Source organism: Microcaecilia unicolor, chromosome 8 (genome assembly GCF_901765095.1).
Source record: "Microcaecilia unicolor chromosome 8, aMicUni1.1, whole genome shotgun sequence".
Lineage (NCBI taxonomy): Eukaryota > Metazoa > Chordata > Amphibia > Gymnophiona > Siphonopidae > Microcaecilia > Microcaecilia unicolor.
The window spans coordinates 140,125,433-140,146,850 of NC_044038.1; the positions used below are offsets into that span (position 1 = coordinate 140,125,433).

Sequence of the window (21,418 nt, forward strand, 5' to 3'; positions counted from 1 at the left end):
TATGGTTGAAAAGGGGGCATGGCCATGGGTGTGGAAAGGCGGGTTGTGGATGTTTCTAAAATATAAGCGCATTATTATAGAATATACCCGGTCTGCTTGTTATTTAGGCATCAACATTTACACTGGTCCACGTGGAAATTTATGCTTATTCTATAAAGTATGTCTTTATTGAGGCATACTTTATAGAATCAGTGCTTTTTTTTCTGCCGGTATGCACCGATACAGCATACCGGCACCTTTTTATTCCCTACCCTGCTCATCTCCCCATCTCCTGCGGCCACATCTGTTTATCCGATTCCTACAAGAAGCAGCAGTGCTGCAGGCACAGCATTGCAAGCACGGGGCTGCAGTGCTAGGACACATGCTGTTGTTTCTGCCGATCCCCTGCCCCGGAACAGGAAGTTGACATGAGAAGGGAAGGAGAAGGCAGAGCCAACAGTGCGCATCTGAGCAGTATGGCTTTGTGCCTTTCTCTTCTTGATTTTCCCGCTGCTGGAGTTGCTGGATGGGGTGAGGGGAGGCAGGGGGAGAAATACTGGATGGGGAGAGATGGAGGGAGAAGGAACAAGGAGAGAGATGCTGGATAGTTTTTAAATGTCCTATTGTGGATTAAAAACTGGTTGAAGGATAGGAAACAGAGAGTGGGGTTAAATGGGCAGTATTCACAATGGAGAAGGGTAGTTAGTGGGGTTCCTCAGGCTGCTTTTTAATATATTTATAAATGATTTAGAGATGGGAGTAACTAGCGAGGTAATTAAATTTGCTGATGACACAAAGTTATTCAAAGTCGTTAACTCGCGACAGGATTGTGAAAAATTACAGAAGGACCTTACGAGACTGGGAGACTGGGGGCGCTAAAGGGCAGATGACGTTTAATGTGAGCAGTGCAAGGTGATGCATGTGGGAAAAAAGAACCCGAATTATAGCTCATCTATCTTGCAAGGTTCCAAGTTAGGAGTTACGGACTAAGAAAGGGACCTGGGTTTCGTCGTCAATAATCACTGAAACCTTCCTGCTCAGTGTGCTGCTGCGGCGTCAGACAAGCGAATAGAATGTTGGGTATTATTAGGAAAGGTATGAAAAACAGGTGTGAGGATGTTATAATGCCGTTATATCGCTCCATGGTGCGACTGCACCTTGAGTAAGGAGGCTAGGGCTTTTCAGCTTGGAGAAGAGATGGCTGAGGGGAGACATGATAGAGGTATATAAAATAATGAGTGGAGTGGAGCAGGTGGATGTGAAGCGTCTGTTCATGCTTTCCAAAAATACTAGGACTAGGGGGCATGCGATGAAACTACAGTGTAGTAAATTTAAAACAAATCGGAGAAAGTTTTTCTTCACCCAACACATAATTAAACTCTGGAATTCATTTCTGGAGAACGTGGTGAAGGCGGTTAGCTTGGCAGAGTTTAAAAAGGGTTAGACGGTTCCCTAAAGGACAAGTCCATAAACCGCTACTAAATGGACTTGGGAAAATCCACAATTCCGGGAATAACAAGTATAGAATGTTTGTACGTTTGGGAAGCTTGCCAGGTGCCCTTGGCCTGGATTGGCCGCTGTCGTGGACAGGATGCTGGGCTCGATGGACCCTTGGTCTTTTCCCAGTGTGGCATTACCTATGTACTTAGATTGGGGGGGCAAGGAGCGATATGCTGGATGGAGAGAGAGAGAGGGCTGGGGGAAAATACTGGATGAAGAGAGAGGGGACAAGAGGAGAAATGATGGATAGGGAGAAAGGGGCAAGGGGCAAGTAGAGAAATAGCCGGATTGAGAGATAGGGGCAAGTAGAGAAATGCGGAATGAGAGAGGGCAAGGGGAGAAATGCCTGGATGAGGAAAGAGGGGACAAAGGGGAGAAATGCTGGTATGGGACAACAAGGAGACATGATGGATGGGAGAGAGGGGAGCAAGGGTAGAAAATGCTGAATGGGGAGAGAGGGGCAAGGGGAGAAATGCTGGGTAATTGGATAGTAAGAAAGAACTAAATGTGGAATAAGGCAGAAAATAACATCGAAGAAAGCTGAAAGGAAAGGAGGAGAGAAAAATGACACACAGGAAATCTGGCAATAGAGTTAAGAAAGATGAGGAAAGTAGAAAACCTCAAACTGGGACCAACACAGATTGAAAAAGAAGCACATGGCCAGACAACAAAGGTAGAAACAAGAATTTTATTTTATTTTGAGATAAGTGTTAGCTTGCTTTTTATTTGTTTGTTTGTTTGTTTTATTTATTTACTAGTAAAAAAGCCCCGTTTCTGATGCAAATGAAACGGGGGCTAGCAATGTTTTCTTCTGTGTGCATGTGGGAGTGTGTGTGTCCCTACCCTCTGGCCTCTCTCCCCTCCCCCCTCTGAGTCCTTCACTGTTACAGAGCCAGCGATTTGATTTCGTGCTCTGCTGTTTTCCTTCACTGACTGTGTTACAGAGAGGGCGGGGCCGACACTCATAGGGAAACCGATATCTCGCCCCCCTTCACACTTCCGGCTGGAGGCTTCATAGAACGTTGGTTTTGCCTTTTATATAGAGAGATTTGTAGTTGTTAATTTGTAATATAGTGAATGGAATATTTTAAATTTATGTCTGCTATTTTTATTGCAAGGGGAATTTTTTTTTGTTTTTTCTGGTGTTATCCTGGATGCCAGAGTCTGGTTTTTGGGGGGGGGGGGGGGGGGGGTCAGCTGATTTTTTTTCTACATTTTTATTAGTTTATAATCAGGTTTCTTGTTTTGGGCCTAGGGAGTTGTGTACTATTTTCAATGCTACATTTCTATATGCTCCATGGCTAGTAAAATGGATGTGGCTAATGTGGGGCTGTGGTTACTGTGGGGGCGGAGCCATAGATTGTGATCCCGCCCTTAAGGTTCGCACGGTATGAGTACCGACACCTTTTTTCCCACAAAAAAAAGCACTGTATAGAATACACCTAGGCGTATTTCGTTTCAACACCAATTTTTTAGATGTGATATATAGAATCTAGTCCAAAGGGGGTAATAGTCAACCATGGTGGTAAGTGGCTGATAAGCCACTCAAAGCCTCAGGCTGAACTAACCTGGATATTCAATGATGGGGTATGCGTAGCTTCCTTTATTGAACATCCAGATATTTGCACTGACCCAAAAGATAACCAGGCACTCGCTGATATTCAGATTGATGCTCAGTTAACCCAGTGCATAAAGGCGCTAGTAAATGGTCTTAGCACATCCTAACTCAGGGCTTTCCCGCGCATTAACCCATATCTAGCACGGCCATAAAGTCAGCCTTTTTCAATTACTTGTTTTTCCGGCTGTGCTGTGAGTGTTAGCATGCGACTACTGAAGAAAATTAATACAAGAAACCCTTACCACCTCTTATTGAGGAGGTGCTAAGGGCTCTGGGTCGCTTTACTCATACTACCCCTCTCCTCAAGTCGCTTCACTGGCTTCCTATCCGTTTTCGCATCCTGTTCAAACTTCTTCTACTAACCTATAAATGTACTCACTCTGCTGCTCCCCATTATCTCTCCACACTCGTCCTTCCCTACACCCCTTCCCGTGCACTCCGCTCCATGGATAAATCCTTCTTATCTGTTCCCTTCTCCACTACTGCCAACTCCAGACTTCGCACCTTCTGTCTCGCTGCACCCTATGCCTGGAATAGACTTCCTGAGCCCCTACATCTTGCCCCATCCTTGACCATCTTTAAATCTAGATTGAAAGCTCACCTCTTTAACATTGCTTTTGACTTGTAACCACTCGCCCCACCTACCCTCCTCTCCTCTTTCCTCTACACATTAATTGATTTGCTTGCTTTATTTTTGTCTATTAGATTGTAAGCTCATTGAGCAGGGACTGTCTTTCTTCTATGTTTGTGCAGTGCTGCATACGCTTTGTAGCGCTATAGAAATGCTAAATAGTAGTAGTAGTAATGTCAGTGTGTTATCTGAATATGCTTCCACACCCATTCTCCGCCCCTGATAAGCTCCCTCCAAACAATAAATAGTGCACTGGGGAAACTAAAACAAAACACTTTCATGTGACCTGCGTTAGGCCATTTTTCTGGCATTAAATGTGCGTTAGCACTTAGGGGCCCTTTTACTAAGCAGCGGTAAAACCACCACAGGCTTGCCATGTGGCAATCCGGAACTACTGCCGGCCCAGCATGGGTGCTGTGGTAGTTCTACCCCCAGTTTGTGGCATTACCAGTTCTAACGGAAATACATTTCCGCAGAGGGTTAGCTGGAGGCAATAGTTTCGGGTTACCATGGGAGCCCTTACCACCACTTTAATGGGTGGTGGTAAGTGGTCCCCCATCCCCTGAAATGGCCGCACAGCAAGTGCAAACTTACTGCATGCATGGCCATTTCATTTTTGGCCATTTTTACCCACTGTGGTAAGAGGGGCCTAGCGTGCAGAAAAACAGCCACTGCCGTTAGCGAAACTTAGTAAAAGGACTCCTTAATGCAGTTGAGTATAAGGGCCCAAAAGTGAGGGCAGACTTTTTGCTGTCTTAATTTTATGTGTTTGTGTAGCTGGTTAGTGGCCCAAATATTGCCACTAACCGGCTAAGTTGTGGTTCCACCTAATCTCCACTGGTTATGGAATGACCGATAAGAAGAGATATTCAGCAGCACCACCCAGTTAAGTGCCACAGAATATCAGTGGCTGGCCAGCTCAGTTTTGATTCACTATAAAATTGCCATAGATATTTCAATAGCAGTACATGTTTCCACCAGAGGTAAGACATTTATTTGAAGGGCTTAATCTGTCCACTATGCACATACTCTGAAGAAGCATCAAGGCATTTGGGTCTTTAAAAGAACTTGCTAATATTTTGCCACATGTCAGCCTTTAAATCTCAGGAGCTTCTTAAACCAATGCAATTCTAGAATTTAGATGGACAAATTCTTGTTAACTAAAATTGAATATAGACAACAGTCCAAAATGCGAAGCTTGGGTATATGGATTGATTCTAACTTGGAAAGTAACTCATAGATTCAACATATAGGAGGGAATTCAATAAACGGCACTGAAAAAATTCAGCACTAAGTGCTATTCCATAAAGGGTGTGTGCCTTATATAGAATAGCATGTAGCGTGGATTTTGTGCAGGACATTAGGGCACTGGACTTACACCTGCTGAAACCTAGTGTAAATGCCTGTGCCCAAGTTAGACAAAGTTAGGCAATATTCTGTAATTCTGTATGCAACTTCTCAGAAAGAGCTCGACATGTCAAAGGCTGCACCCCTGTTTGAGATACCCACCATGGGAGTTAGATGCCATGTCTTATAGAATATTGATGTTGAAAGAAATTATTAGTGCTTTTACAATTAATTCAACCTCCCTACAACCAAGTCTTCCCATGCTAAGCATATTAAGTTCTGTTTTTGGAATTCAGTAGGTATTAAGAGTAAAAATTAAAACATGATTATTTAAACACTAAGCAAACATTAGCAGCCGAAGCATGCCTGCTGAATGAAGTGCTTGCTGTTTGTTCAGCACAGGCAGGACTGTGCAGGAGATGTTTTCAGATGACGGGGTTTGGCACCCCCACCAGCCATGAACACAGACGGGGTCCGAATTGAAGGTGAGAGGGCCCAGGCTCCCAAGGCCCCCTCCCTCCCTGTTTGGGCAGGGAACTAATATTGCATCTGAAATATAACTCACCCTGAGCTAGCAATGAAAAGGTGTAAACTAGGGCTGCAAATCGATTACAAATTTTAATCGCACAATTAATCACATGATCCAAATGTAAACAAGTTGAAATAAATTTAGCATACACATGTAGTTGTTTACATTTCTTTTATTGTTCTTAAACGTTCAACACATAACTTTAATTTCAGTTTCCTTAAAAAAAACAATTTCTTCAGGCAATGTCTGCCAATTAAGTGCCAAACAGTGGCTTTTATGAATATACTAGTAAAAAAGGCCCGTTTCTCAAACAAATGAAATGGGCACTAGCAAGGTAATGACCTTCTCCCATTAATGTTTTTAATGGAAGTGTTAGGATAAATATGCTGTGATGGTAATGAATACTTTTCATTGTTGTATTATGTGTAATATTATGGAGTAAAATGAGATGTGAGATTGGCGGGGTGGGGGGGAACTGGGATCCTGCATCAGTGTGTGTGTGTGTGTGTGTGTGAGATTGACAGAGGAAGGGGTGGGGGTGGGAACTGGGATCCTGCATCACTGTGTGTGTGTGACACAGAGAGTGTGATAGGGTTGATGCTTCTTTACTGGGAAGGGGTGGCGGGGGGGTGCTTGGAGGGGGGTCAGCATTGCTGTGGGGGTGGGGTGTCAGTGATTAAGTGTGTGATACACAGAGAAAGAGTGAGTATCCATGTCCTGCATCAGTGTGTGTGTGTGTGTGTGTGTGTGTGAGCACTAATTTGCAGTGATTCGAACTTAGGCGCACAACTCACTAAGTGTATTCTGTAACAAAGTGTGCTGAACTTTTAACACATATAGGCAAAAAGGGGCATGGTTATGGGTGGGGAAATGGGCATTTCATGGGCGTTCTGAAATTTACATGCATAGTTATATCATATACCCACTGCACGTAAATCTACGTGCCAGGATTTACACCACGTTTTCATTGGTGTAAATGGATATGCATAGTTTTAGGCGCTGAAATATCAACTAAGCGTATTCTATAATAGGCGCCTAAGTCTAGGTGCCAATTATAGAATACGCTTAGTAGGCACTGATTTCAGCACAGATTTTTTAGGCGCCATATATAGAATCTCCCCCTATATTCTTATGGGCGTCTCAGCATTTAGCACCAGCTGATTTTTAGTGTGAGCTAAAAATGATAGCACACCTTAGCAGGGGCGTAGCTACAGGTGGGTCTGGATGGGCCTAGGCCCACCCAGTTTAGCCTCAGGCCCACCCAGAAGCAGAGTCTGTGTCTTCCAATCCTCACCCTCTCCCACCCCGCCTTGGTGCTTGCATTTAATGCTGTCGGCGCTGCTCCTGCACCACACAGTCTCCCACTCCCGCGGCAGTACTTACACTTTGCTGTGGACCTGCCTGACAGCAACTCTACAGACGCGGCGCCGATGTCCTGCTCCGGGGCCTTCCCTCTGTCATGTTGATGCAACTTCCTGTTTACCCAGGGTGGGACGCGACAGAGGGAAGGCCCCGGAGCAGGACGTCGGCGTTGCGTATGTAAGTTGCTGTCAAGCAGCGCCATACCAAAGTATAAGCGCTGCCACGGGGGTGGGAGACTGTGAGGTACAGGAGCAGCGCCGACAGCATTAAATGCAAGCGCTGCAGTGGGGGTGGGAGAGGATGAGAAGACAGTGGGGTACTGGCCCTGCAAGGGGAGGGAGCTGAAGGGAAGGGAGAGGTGCTGGACTTGTTGGGGGGGTAAGGAAGATGCAGAGGTGCTGGCCTTGGTAGGGGAGGGGCCTGAAGAGAAAATGAAAGGTTCTGTACTTGGGAGGGGCAGGGGGTTGGAAGGAAGGGAAGAGACAGAGGTACTGAACTTGCAGGGGGAGGTTTGAGGGAAGGGGAGAGGTGCTGGATTTGCAGGGGGAGTTGGAGGGAAAGGGAGATGTGCTGGATATGCAGGGGGTTGGAGGGAAAGGAGAGTGTTTGACTGTACAGCGCTGCGTAAGTCTGGTAGTGCTTTAGAAATGTTGAATAGTAGTACTAGTAGTAGTAGATATGCTGGATATGCAAAGGGTTGAAGTGAAGGGAGAGGTGCTGGACATGTAGGGGGGCTGGATGAAAGGGAGAGAGGTGATGAACATATGGGGGGACTAGATGAAAGGGAGAGAGGTGCTGAACATGTAGTGGGGCTGGATGAAAGGGAAAGAGGTGCTGGACATGTAGGGGGAGGCTGGAGGAGAGGTGCTGGATATGCAGGGGATGACTGAAGGGAAAGGAGACAGATGTGGACCTGCAAGGAGGACTGGAGCAAAGGGAGAAAGGTGCTGGACCTATGGGAGGGTTAGAGGGAAGGGAGAGAGATGCTGGACAAGGGGATAAAGGAAGACGGGGTCAAATGCTGAATCCACAGTGGGAGAAAGAGCCAGATGCATAAGAGGAAGGAAAGAGAGAGGGAAGAGAAGCTGGTTGGGGTGAATCAGAGAGAAGAGGGACACATTGGTGTGGAGGAGGGAGAAAGGGAACATAGGGAGGTGTACAAATACAGAAGGGAGATGATGGGCATTAGGTGGGAGCCTGGGGACAGGGACACAATGTGAGATGCTGTATGGGAATGACATATAGGCACAGAGGGGCAATGCCTGACAAAGGGGGGGTATGGAATAGAGATACAATTCTGGACACTGGAGAGGGGAGTATATGGACACAGAAGGGGGGAGATACCAGACAAGGGGGAGAATAGAAACACAGAAGGGATATGCTAAGCATGGGGTGCATAGGTGTACAGAGGAATGATGATGGATGAGGTGATATGAACACAGGGGAGATACTGGACAAGGAAATATAGGAAAACAGAGATGGGAGATTGATGATGGACATGGAGAAAGAAGAAATTGTCAAATAGACAGGAGACCCTGGCAAGTGAGTTCAAAGAAGACAGAGGGAAGCAGAAACCAGAGACTGGTACCAATATGATTTGAAAAATAAAATAACCAGATAACAAAAAGGTACAAAAATTATTTTTTTCAGTGTTGTGAATATAATATGTTGGATTTGGAATGTACATCTTGCCAGAGTTGATGTTAAACATGGCTGGGGTCCAGGACAGAAATCTAGGAAAGGACCCCAAAGTCCATTACCAGGGTGCGCCTTCAGCTTCCAGCAGGCGGGCTTTCTCTGGCCAGGGAATCAAGCAAAATTGCCCTAGTTGCAACCCCTATCACCATCCCTGGCATATGCCATCTTTATATTTTGCACAGGAGGAAATGCCTTTCTTTCTTGTTTCTCTGGTGTTATTCTGTATTTGGCATTTGGGTTCTCTGTATGTGACTGAAGTATTCTGTTAGCATGAAGTTTCTATCTAGCATTCTGTAGTAATTTGGCTTGTTCAACTTTTCTGATAAATGTATTTGTATTTTAGGGCCCCACTATAACATGTAAGGCACTTCCTTTTCATAGGTAGGATCCTTGTTTTTGGAAGTTAGTGTTGGCATGGTAGATTTGCTCTAGGTTCTGAGTGACTTTTGTTTTATAGATTTTTAAAAATTAATTTATGTTTCAATTATCTTTATTAGAGCAGGTAAATAAACAGTGTACATATTTGCTCCGTTCTTTTCAAGTTAACATCTTAACACTATTAACCAGGATGTACTACAAACACATCCCACTACCCCCCTCCCTCTTCCCAACCCCCTTCCCCCTTCCCCCCTTCCCCCCTTCCCCCCTCCCCCCCCCCCCTCAGCCCTTCCCTCTACCCTCCCCGTTCCTAAGAACCTATGAACCTTATAATCATACCACAGGTATTAAGTCCTCTCATCATCCTACACAGTTCCTCAATTTAAAATTCTACTTCGTGCTGCTGGTTGTAATGTGTCCCAAAAATTCGCCCAGGTTTTTACCAGCTTTTTCCCCTCGGCAGAGGAGAAATCTGTAATTCCACACCGCTCCAGTTTCAAAAGTTCGATCATGTTTGTCCTCCAGGCCCCAAAAGAGGGGCCCACGCTCTCTCTCCAGGTCAACAAAATGATCTTCTTTCCAATCAAAACCGCTCTATGAAGAAAGGAATTAAGTCCTGGCGGGGCAAGCCCTGTACACTCATATTTGCCAAAAAGTAACAGTGGTTGTCTCTGTATTGTGCTGCAGCCCCAGTACCGTTTGACTTCGTCTAGCATTTGAGACCAAAATCTCACCACTCGGGGACAAGACCAGAACATGTGCCCCAGCCCTGCATGTATCTGGTCGCAGCGGGGGCAGGCTCCAGTGCCACCAAACCCCGCTTTTGATGCTCTGGCTGGTGATATATATAGCCGCAGTGCAAACTTATATTGTAATTCCCAATGTCGAGTGTATACAGAGGTCCTTAGGCAAGGGCCAAAAAGGTCTGGAATACCTCATCCGAAACCTCTGCTGCCAAGTCTGATGCCATTTCTGCGCCCTGCCTCGATAATCAGTGTCCTCAGTGGAGTCTTGAAGGTATCTGTGGTGAAACCGCAGGGGTACTGTATTCTGTGCCCCCAGCGTCAATGCTGTGTTCAACGTGTCCTGCACATCTTCACTCAAGTTAATCCATCCCAGTTCTGTCATATAATGCTGGATCTGCAGGTGCACCAATTGGTCTGTCCCTGGCAGTTTAAATTCTCTTTGCAGATCCTGGAAAGGTCGCACTTTACCTTCATCTGTCAGCAGTTGGTACAAGTAGTGTATTCCTTTCTCCGCCATCGAGCAAATATCACTGAAGATGTTCCTTCTGGGAAATCTGGATTGTGGAACAGAGGCAGGAAGGGCGTTGCAGTCCATTTAACCAATGTCTTTTACACAGCCACTTCCAAGCTGCTCTTGTTGACAGTAAAATGGGTTGTTTCCAAGTTTATGTGTGATTCCTGTGCCTGATGCGTGTAACCACCACCCCAGATGCTCTGTGGGAGAGAGTGTCTGCTCTATTTGTGTATTTGAGAATTCCTGCTGTCCCGTGAGCCAGTCTCTAATGTGCCTCATCGAACATGCGACTGTCAGGTATCCTATGTTGAGTAGACCCATCCCCCCGTGCCCTCTTGGTTTTTGTATTATGTGCAGAGGAAGCCGAGGCCGTTGTCCTCTCCACAGGAATACCTGAATCGCTTTGTTGAGTGCCAGTTCCTCTTTCTTTCTTAGGTATAAGGGAAGAATCTGGAATGTGTAGAGCCATTTGGGGACTATCAACATATTAACCAGCCCTATGCGTCCTGACAGGGAAAGTGGACATTTACCCCAAAGATGCAGCAAGCGCCTGGTCTCTCTCAGAACCGGGATCACATTCTTATCATACAGTCGCCCTATGTCCGATGGAATGACTACCCCCAAGTACTGAATCTGATCCTCTGCCCACTGCAGCGGGAATGCACCCTTCCAACCCCGCCGCAGCTCCGGATCCAGAGGCAGCGCCAGTGACTTGTCCAGATTTAATTTAAAGCCCGAGAGTCGCCGTATTTATGCACTGTATGCGGGAGATGCTTTAGAGATGTCTGAGGATTATTCGCAGTAAAACAGGTCATCAGCGTACGCCAACACCTTAATCTCGGTTGTTGGAGCTAATGCCCTGTATTTGTTCGTGTGTGCCGGATCTCATTCAGCAACGGCTCTAAGGACAACAAGAATAACAGTGGAGAAAAGCGGGCAACCCTGTCGCGTCCCTTTCTTAATGTCAAACCCCTCTGTTCTTATCCCATTGACTAATATCATGGCTCGGGGTCAGTGTATAGTGTGGTGATAGCCTTCAAGAGCCATCCAGTAAGACCTATCCACTGCAATGTTTCAAACAGAAAGTGCCATTGTACCCGGTCGAATGCCCGTTCAGCTGTCAAGGCTCCACCGCCAGCCTTTGTGATTTTGTGTCAGGATCTGCTAATGTGGCTAGAATGAATTGCGCACGTTAAGGACAGATTGACACCCTCGAACAAATCCGGCCTGATCTTCCTTTCACTAGCTGTGGCAGCAGTGGTGCTAGTCTATCCGCTAAGATCCGAGACAGCGTTTTGCCTCCATGTTAATCAGTGAAATTGGTCTGTAGGAACTGGGTGCAGTAAATCTTTTCCTTTTTTGGTATTAAACTGATAAGAGCCGTGTTGGCATGTAGTGGGAATCGGCCTTTCTCTATACTTCATTAAGGTATTGTAATAGGGGTCCCAAGATCTGCAGTTTTCAACATCTTGTAAAACTCACCAGAGAGACCATCAGGTCCCGGTGCAGAGTGCATCTTCAATGGCCTATAGCTTTCTGAAGCTCTTTGCCTCTATCGGTTTATTGAGGGGGTCTAGTTGCTCTGGATGTATCTTCCCCATGTTAACTGTGGCTAGGTACTCTGCTGTAGCCTTCCTGACGTCTCTCTCACCCTCCTCTCCTTTGCAGAGATTAGCAAAATGTTGTTGAAATACCTGCGCTATCTCGTCTGGATTGTTGGTAATCCCCCCGATTGTCTGCATATCGCAGCAATATAATGGGACTTCCTTGTACCTTTCACCAGCCTCGCTAGCATCCCTCCTGCCTTATCTCCAAATTTATGCAACCTGTACTTCCTGAACAGCAGGGATCGTGTCGTACGTTCCTGAAGTAGGCTGTTCAGCGCCGCTCTAGTGGATGTAAGGAGTTCATAATTTTGCTGCGTGGGGTGTCTGCCATACTGCCGCCTTATAACCCGGATCTTCCGTTCCAGCTCCACTATACCCTGCGTTATTTGCCTGTTCCGTCTGCTTATGTATGCTATAATCTCTCCTCTGAGTACTGCTTTAGCAGCAGACCAGAACAGAATAGGGTCATCCACGTGTGCCTGATTATGTGTTTGGTACTCCTCCCATTTCTTGTGCATGTGCTCTGTGAATGCTTTTTGAGGGGTACAGATATGCAGGGAACCTCCACCCAGGGGATGCTGAAATAGTTGCAATCTCTAATCCACCCATATAATGGAGTGGTCCGATATCTCTTCAGGGCCTATGACGCTCCCGTTATTTTCTGAAATATATCAGGGGAGGTCAATATATAGTCCAAGCGAGACTGTGAATGATGTGCCCTGGAGATGTGCGTGTAATCTCTTTCATCTCCATGAATATCCTCCAGGGGTCAGCAGGCCCACCTTCTGACAAAAGGAATCTAGGAGGGACACCTCCGATAGAGTGTCAGGGCGCGCTTGCCTTGACCTGTCGTAACACTGGGTCTATCACTTGAGTCATATCTCCAGCAATTACTATTGGGAGGGATGCATGTGTGTGGCAAAGGGTCAGCAGCTGAGCGTAAACAGTGTGTAGCTTGAGGTATTAGGGCCGTACGCTGATACCAGTAGCATCTCTTTTCCTTGTAGATTGAGCTGAATTCCAACATATCTCCTTCTCCATCTTTGAACAGCATTTTTGCCGCGCCCATCAGTGATTTGTGCAGCAGAATTGCTGTCCCACCTCTCCTGCCTGTTGCTGGGGAATAGAATAACCTCCCCCACCCATCCTCTTTTTAGCTTATCACTTTCCTCTTTGGATAGCCTCGTTTCCTGCAGGCAGGCATGCCCTACCCCATGACGTTTTAGAGCTGATAGGATTTTGGTTCTCTTAATTGGGGATGTGATGCCGCCTACATTCCAAGAGATCAAACGTGTTTTAACCACCTTCCCCTTGGTGTCTTGGAACTTGCACTGTTAATACCTCTGAGGCCTTTGTCTCCCAGGCTCCCAGCCTAGCCCCGAAGACATCTCTCTCCCCGTTGCATCAACGTGTATGTCTCCCTCCAGCTTGCTTTCTTCCACTTCCGCCACCCTAGACTTCTTTGTGTAGGTTCCCTCTCCATTTTACCATACCTGAGGATACTTCTTTTGCCTTTTGCTAATCCCCCCTCCCTTCTCCACCCTTCCCTAACTCCCCTCCCCCCCTATTAATCTCTACACTCCCAAACATGCCCTAGACAACAAATTGTGTGGGAGCCCCTGCCATGCCCGAGGCCCCCCCACCCGATCCACCACATTGTGTTGTGAACCAGCTCTTTACTGTGTGCAATACAGAACAACCATTTTATAGTTCTCACCCACTTTGGGTCTTAGAATTGTCCTTATTTCCAGTCTGCTCTGCCGCCTGTTGTTGTTCCCTCTGTTCCAACGCTGTTATGTACTCTTTGGCAGCCGCCTCTGAATCAAAGGACCTCCATTTGCCATCTTGTCGGATTTTTAACACTGCTGGGTAAATCAGCATGAACTTGATCTGCAAATCCTGTAGTCGTCTGCACAGGGGGGTGAATTTCTTTCGACGGTCCTGTAAAGATACTGAAAAGTCCTGAAAGATTCTTATTGTCTTCCCCTCAAACTTTGTATCGTCCCGTTTTAATCGGTAGCCTCGCAAAATCTCCATCTTGTGCAGGTAGTTATGTAATTTCAGTATGACTGCACGCGGGCTCTGGCGGCCATCTTGGATGCGGCCCACTCGGTGTATTCGTTCTAAGCACAGTGCTCCTGCATGGTCAGACAGCGCAAATTTGGCATTCAGCCACTTTTCTATCACCGTGGCCAGCACCGAGTCACTCACCAATTCTGGTATGCCGATCAGGCGTAAGTTGCTCCTTCTGGCCCTGTTTTCTAAATCATCCACTTTCTGTTGCAGCGCTTCGACCGTGGACTGCGTGTTCTGGAGCCGACCATGCACTGGGGAAAGCGCATCCTCAATCTCCGACACCCGCCTCTCTAGCTCCCCAGCCCGTTGTGTTACATCTGTCAGATGCGATTCATATTGTTCTAGCTGTGCCGAGATTTTTTCCAATCGCGGCTCCAATGCTTGCGTTACCGCGGCGGTCAGTTGCGCCAGCTGCGCGGGAGTGAAGTTCTGCTCGCTTCGCTGCAAGGCCTTCTCCTCGGTGGTATCCGCCGTCTTTGCCTTATCCTTCTCCTTTTTAGCGCTGCGTGGCGGCATTGATTTAGTTGCTGTTTCTACAACTTATCCATTGGTTGTACTGCTTCTGCTAATATATTAGTTCGCTGGTCAGCCGTTTTCTGCGGTTTATATGGCTAAATCAGGCGTGGGGGCCCCGGAGAGCAAAGACACATGTCCTACTCTCTCAACGCATCACGTGACTCCAAAAAAAAATAATTTATAATATGTCTGTAATTGAGATTACACTAGAAACCAAAATTTCTTTGTATGATGAGTTTTATGGGGAAATGTCCTTGCTGTGCTCTGTGTCCATTGTTGTTGGAGGGCCAGGAGGTTCTCTGGATGCAGAATGTGTTTAGCTTCAATGCCATATGTGTGTTGGGGCTGAAGAGTGCAGTCTATTGTACTTCCCTTAGCTCTCAGTTGGCCTGCAGCCACTGAAGCCTGGGGTAGGGGTAGGGACAGAGCATGGGTGTATCAGGTTGCTGTTCAAAAAAGTTGGCAACTCTAGTGCCCACCCATCCAACCTGTTGGCCCACCCAAAAATTGCCTTCTGGCTATGCCACTGCACCTTAGTAAAAGATCCCCTAAGCGATAATCAGCTATGACTGGTTAAGTTAATAGCAGGCAAAGATAGGACTGTTTATTTATGCGGTCCGATTTGCCTGCTAAGCTTAGGCAGACAGCATTGAATATTGTCTGTTATTGCATGATATATCCAGTTAACTTTTTGGCACTGACCGCAACTATCCAGCTGAGATAACCGGTTATATAATATGAACATTCACAGTTAGGCAATAAAAAGCTATTTAACCGCTCAGTGGCTGTTTTTGGCCAGTTAAATAATTTGAATATCAGGGGGACTGAGTGTGACTGAGGCATTCTATCACTTTCAACAGCACAAAACATGATATTTTCTTTTAAGAATGAGCTGAATTTTATGACTGATTCTTGATCATTTTTTCCAGCAAAACATCTGTCAGGCCATTTGTTTTTCTGTGTTGTTCAGCATAATGAAGCTTGTTATGTGTGCTATTACTTTCTGATCAGTTTGCATTACTTGTCTCTTCTGATCTGGAGCAACTAGTACTGTGACTCACTAAATCTCAAGTTTGTCTCCTCAGGGGCCACTTTTGATTTTTTTTTAATAGATGTAAGGTGCAGCTTGTACAAGATTCAAAGCATAAAAACCTTTACTTTGATAATATTGTAATATTGTGAATACTGGACCAATTTCTTTTTTACTGTACTTCAATAATGTACTGTACTTTTTTTATTCACATTATCACAAGGTATCTGGTGCTGTTCAAGTTCATTGCTTCCTTAGATAGTTCAGGTATTTTAAAGTAAAACAAATACTGCAATAGTTTCTTTAGAAATGAAAGGTAAATATTCAAGTGAATGTTTTGCTGACTGCGACGGCGTTATTCCTAGATATTCAGGGGCCCTTTTACTAAGCCACGCAGGCGCCTATGTGCACCCAACATGCATCAATTTGGAGTTACCACCCGGCTATCACATGGCCCGGGCAGTAATTTTGTTTTTTACGCACATCCGCTACATGCAGCAGAAATAAAATTGTATTTTCTGGTGCATGGCAGAAACCAGGCGGTAATCGTCATTCTATGATTACCGCACAGTTACTGCATGAGACCTTACCGCTAAGTCAATGGGTGGCGGTAAGGCCTCAGCCCAAAATGGACATGCCCCATTTTTTATTTTTGACACAGGTCCATTTTCGGCAAAAAATTTAAAAAGGCCTGAAAAATGGATCTTCAAACACATAGACTAGCGTAGTCCATTTTTCAGTGTACCTTAGTAAAAGGACCCCTCAATGCAGGGCCATGTCCAGGCTTCAGCACTGAATAGCACAGAGAGAGTCCAAAGTACAGAACAAGTCCAAATATCAAATAGATTATCAATCTGCTTATGAAGGGTCCGCTCCTGTTCTAGATTCATCAAATGATTCAGCACATTAATTTTGTAAGAAGTGGGACAATCATCCATTTTGTTATCATCGAAGAAGAAAGCCTTAGTTGCTCTCTAAAATCAGTACCTCTTTGACCCCTGACACAGGCAATGTGCGCTGAAACACGACCCATGTCGGGTCATTAAGGAAGAAATTGATGTTCAAAGTGTATCAATAAAGAAATTTTGTCCCGGTTTTGAAGGCTCCTGGTGCTTCTATTTGATATTCAGGCATCAACATTTAACATCCAGTTTTTGTGGAGCCAGATAGGGCAAAGCCAGTGAAGTCGATATTCAGCACTTAACCGGTCATGGGTTGCTGCATAACCATAAGACTCTTGTTTTATGTGGTTACCCTGGCCGGTTAAGTGCTGAACACCGGCACTTAACTGGCCAAGTTCTGACTCCGCCCCCGAACACCCCAAAATAGCCGTTTTCACTTAGGCGTTAACCACTAATTTTAAGTGACAATAACTGATTGATTACGTGCCACTGAAAATTAGCAGATAGCCTCAAACAAGCAATTTAACGGGTCAGTGGCCATTTCCAGCTTGTTAAATCATTTTGAATTATCGACCAGGAGATGCTCTGCTTCCATTTCTATCTGCTTTTATCTGCACTGAGAATTGTATATATTAATCCACAAAAGTGTTTATGCATTAGCACACATTTCTACAATTGCCTTTATGGCTGGATGACTCCTTGAAAAATTAATACAAGATTACCACTAGAAGTAACAGACATCATTTTTTTGGAGTGGGGGGAGAAACACTCCTGCCCTGCCAGAAAAACCCCGAGTGAAGGGGGAGAATCAGGTATCCTGTTGAGGAGGGGGTCTTGCTGGGGAAGGAGAGGGGGGGAGAATTCCTAGCTGGAAGGTTTTGCTGGGGAGGGGGAGTGGCAGAGAGATTGATGAGGAGATTTCTGCTTAGGGAGGACTGGAGGGGTTCTCTTTAGGGGAGATTGGAGGGGTTCTGCTCATGTCAGGATTGGCAGGGGGTTCTGTTTAGAAAGACAGAATCAGAAGGAGGGTTTCTCTCAAGGGGGATCAGTGGGAGAGGGAGAGTTTTTCCTCAGAGAAGAGAGAGGGGAACAAAGTGCTGGTGAAGAACAGGAGAGGGCTGTACCACTGCTACATCATTTACATTTTTAATAACTGAAGGCAGTACTGGGGCCTGTGATACATGTACCGGCAGAAAGCACCAGCTTGTGCCTTGGGATATCTGCGGATGCATATTACATATGCCCATGCAGTAAATGCTTGTCTTGTGTGCTAAATGCAGGGCAGATGTGGGCACACCCATGCATTTACTGTATAGGCTTTGAACTTACCACAACTTACATTTTGTAGATAAGGTGCAGCAAGTGGAAAACCTTACCTTCACTTTAATAGAAGAGCCTCTTAGTAGGCGTAATTTTACAAGGTCATTTTTGCATATATGTAACAGCACTTAACCAGACAAGTGCTGATATTCAGTCTTTAATCAGTTAAGTTAATCGGGTACATTGGACCGCATACATAGCTGTCCTAACCTTGTCCAGTTTAATTTATCCAGTTAAGGACTGAATGTTGGCACTTATCCGATTAAATGCCAACCATCCATACACACGTGGATTTTTAATGCTGATGCCCAGATATGGCCTGGCATTGAATAACTGGGCATAATTTCAGAGGTGGCAGAGGTCAGCATAAAAAAAAAAACAACCCTGACCTATCCCCTTAGATGCTTCGGATCTTTTGTAATACTCAGCTGAGATTTAGAAGTTCTTATGTAAGCATGACTGATTTATGATAGCACAGTTTTATATCTAAAGAGAATCAAGCTGTATTAGCCTTGATATTTTGAATCATGATCTCTTGCTTCTAAGTGAAACGGGAATAAGAGGTACCTAGTTTCTTAGTCATAGGCCCTATAGAGTTAACAGCAGTGACAACTTTTTCTTCATATTCCCTCAGGGCTCCTGCTTGTTTCCTTTTTTATTTAATAAGTTTTTGAGTTCTTTTGACATTGGGTTAATTGACCTGGGCAAGTTATTATTATGCAGATTATATTTTATTTATTATTATTTCTTATTTATTTATTTCTTATTATTATTATTTTACTTATTTTATTTATTATTATACAGATTATATTTACTGTTTCTGGGTTTAGATACTTTATCCCACACCTATTCTCTCACAACTCAGGTTTTGCATAATAAATACCTGGATGAGCTCTCCCCTATTCAGTGTATTCTCTCTCTCTAACCCTGACATTCTACATCTCTTTATTTTCTGCCATTCAGCAGATTCTCTATTTCTCCCTCCCCCCACCATCCAGCATCTTCTCTGTGTATCTGTCTCTCCCCTTCCATCCACTAACTCCTTTCTTGTCTCTCTTCCCCTCCACCATGCAATATCTCCTCTTTGTCTCTTTCCCCTGCCCCAAACATTCAGTGTTGCCTCTGCCTGACTTTTAGTCTCTGCCCATGACATGTAGCACTATCCCTCTCTCTCTCCCTCACCCACACCATTCAAGATTGCCTCCTCTAGCTGTTGTATTGCCCTGGCTTTCTCGTCCCCCCATGCCTATTACCTCTGTCATTCTCTTCCCCCACTCTCACCCCCACTATCCAGCATCTTCTCTCTATCTCTCCTCACCCCGCCATCCAGCACTGCCTGTCTGTCCTTCTCATTATTGCATGTAGCACTGCCCCTGTCTGTCTGTTTTTCTCCCAGCCCTCCCATTCAGGATTGTCCCTGCCTCTCTCTCTCTCTCTCTCTCTCTTTCCCCCATCCAGTCTATCTCCCCCATTCCTATGCAGTATTTCTTTTGTCTGCTGTCTCTTACTCTCTCTAGTTCATCCATCATTATCGATCTCTCTCTGCCCTCTCCCATTCAGTACTGTCATGTCCCCCATTTAGCATAGCCTCTGCTTCTGTCTCTCTCTCTCTCTCTTTCTCTCTGCCCCCCCCCCCCCCCAAACAAAATCTGGTATTGCACAGGTTTCACTCTATTAATCTCTCTCTCTTCTCTCCATTTCTGTTGTTCTTCTCTCTCCTCTACCCTGCTGCTACTATGCAGTATCTTTTTGCTCTCTCTCTCCCATTATCACAGCCACCGTGCTTGCACTAGTAAACAGTCAGGCACTTGGGAATGTGGCTCTCTGTACACCACTGCTGCTTCTTCTGCTGGTCCTACCATCTCTGATGTAAACTTCCAGGCCTGAGGAAGCATCAGCAGCAAGCAGACAGGCCATGGCCCCACGTGTCTGTACTGTTTGTTCACTAGCATGGGCCTGGTGGCAGTGGCAATGTGAGGGTGGGGAGTGAAAACATGTTGCACGGTGGTGTTGGGATAGAGGAGGATAAGGAGAACAGGATGGGAGGGAAGAGAGAAAGTTATGGGCAATAGTGGGAACACAGTGGGTTGCAGGTACAGCTGAGGAGACGTGGAGGGGCATTTTTAAAAGAAACGTCCAAGTTGTGATTTGGACGTCCTTGCAAAACTGCAAAATCCAGGGGTGGGGAAACACGTATTTTCGAAAAAAGATGGATGTCCATCTTTTGTTTTGAAAATACCGTCAAAGACGTCCAAATCCTTAAATTTGGACGTCCCTAGACATGGACGTTTCTGACTTTCGGTGATTTTCGAAACCAAAGATGTCCATGTCAAAAACATCCAAATGCAAGTCATTTGGGCATAGAAGGAGCCAGCATTTGTAGTGCACTGGTCCTCCTGACATGCCAGGACACCAACCAGGCACCCTAGGGGGCACTGCAGTGGACTTCATAAAATGCTCCCAAGAACATAGTTCCCTTACCTTGTGTGCTGAGCCCCCCCAAAACCCCCCAAAACCCACTACCCACAACCATACACCACTACCATAGCCCTTACGGGTGAAGGGAGCACCTATATATGGGTACAGTGGGTTTGTGGTGGGTTTGGGAGAGCTCGCTGTTTCCTCCACAAATGTAACAGGTGGGGGGGGGGTATGGGCCTGGGTCCACCTGTCTGAAGTGCACTGCACTACCCACTAAAACTGCTCCTGGGACCTGCATGCGCTGTCATGGACCTGAGTATGACATCTGAGGCTGGCATAGAGGCTGGCACGACAAAAAGATGTTTTTTTGAGGGTGGGAGGAGGTTAGTGACTACTGAGGAAGTAATGAGAGGTCAACCTTGATTCTCTCCGGTGGTCATCTGGTCATTTCGGGCATCTTTTTGTGCCTTATTCGTAATAAAAACACATCCAGGTGAAAACATCCAAGTGTTCGTTAGGGACATCCTTGTTTTTTTTGATTACGGGTCAAAGACGTCCAAGTGTTAGGCACGCCCAAATCCCACCTTCACTACACCTCCGACATGCCCCCTTGAAATTTGGACACCCTTGCAACGGACTGCAGTTGGAGACATCCAAAATCAGGTTTTGATTATACCGATTTGGACGTCTCTGGGAGAAGGACGTCCACCTTCTGATTTATGTCGAAAGATGGATGTCCTTCTCTTTCAAAAATGAGCCCGTTAGCCTCCCCAAGCCTCTTATACTGTACACCTATGGCACTCAGATCCATAGGGGTCCCTATCTGTGGTAGTTTTAAAATGTATTTATATTAAGATAGTTTGCCTAGGGCCCCTCCAAAGACTTTATCCTACCTGGGTAAAAACCTTTAAAAATATCATTTAAAACACTACCATAAGGCCTCTGACATGCATATGTATTGGATTGGATTAAAATAGGACAATATACAGTATTATGCAATTCTAGCTTGGTTCTTCTTATGCTCTTATCACAAAGACCTCAATTATAGTAACGCCTACCTGAGGTGGTCTTCACAAACTCTGTCGTATTTCTCAAGCCAACAAAAGAAAACTGATAAAGCCGCCAAGATCTAGTGTCTCCGACATCCACTGAAGTGCGCTTCCATTGATAAATAATCTCCTCCCTTGGATAACCATCTTCAATGCAATCAAACAAAGTTGGAAATTATCTATCTTATATATTCA

The 21,418-nt window shown here is 45.5% G+C and overlaps 1 protein-coding gene across 1 annotated transcript in view; it reads right to left on the reverse strand.

Annotated features, from left to right (window-relative positions):
- Window positions 1–21,418, reverse strand: part of GABRG2 (gamma-aminobutyric acid type A receptor gamma2 subunit) — a 150,177-nt gene that overhangs the window by 53,750 nt on the left and 75,009 nt on the right. Inside the window, exon 6 of the mRNA XM_030213399.1 lies at window positions 21,233–21,370. Coding sequence (XP_030069259.1) covers window positions 21,233–21,370 — 138 coding nt within the window. The remainder of the gene's footprint in view (window positions 1–21,232; window positions 21,371–21,418) is intronic.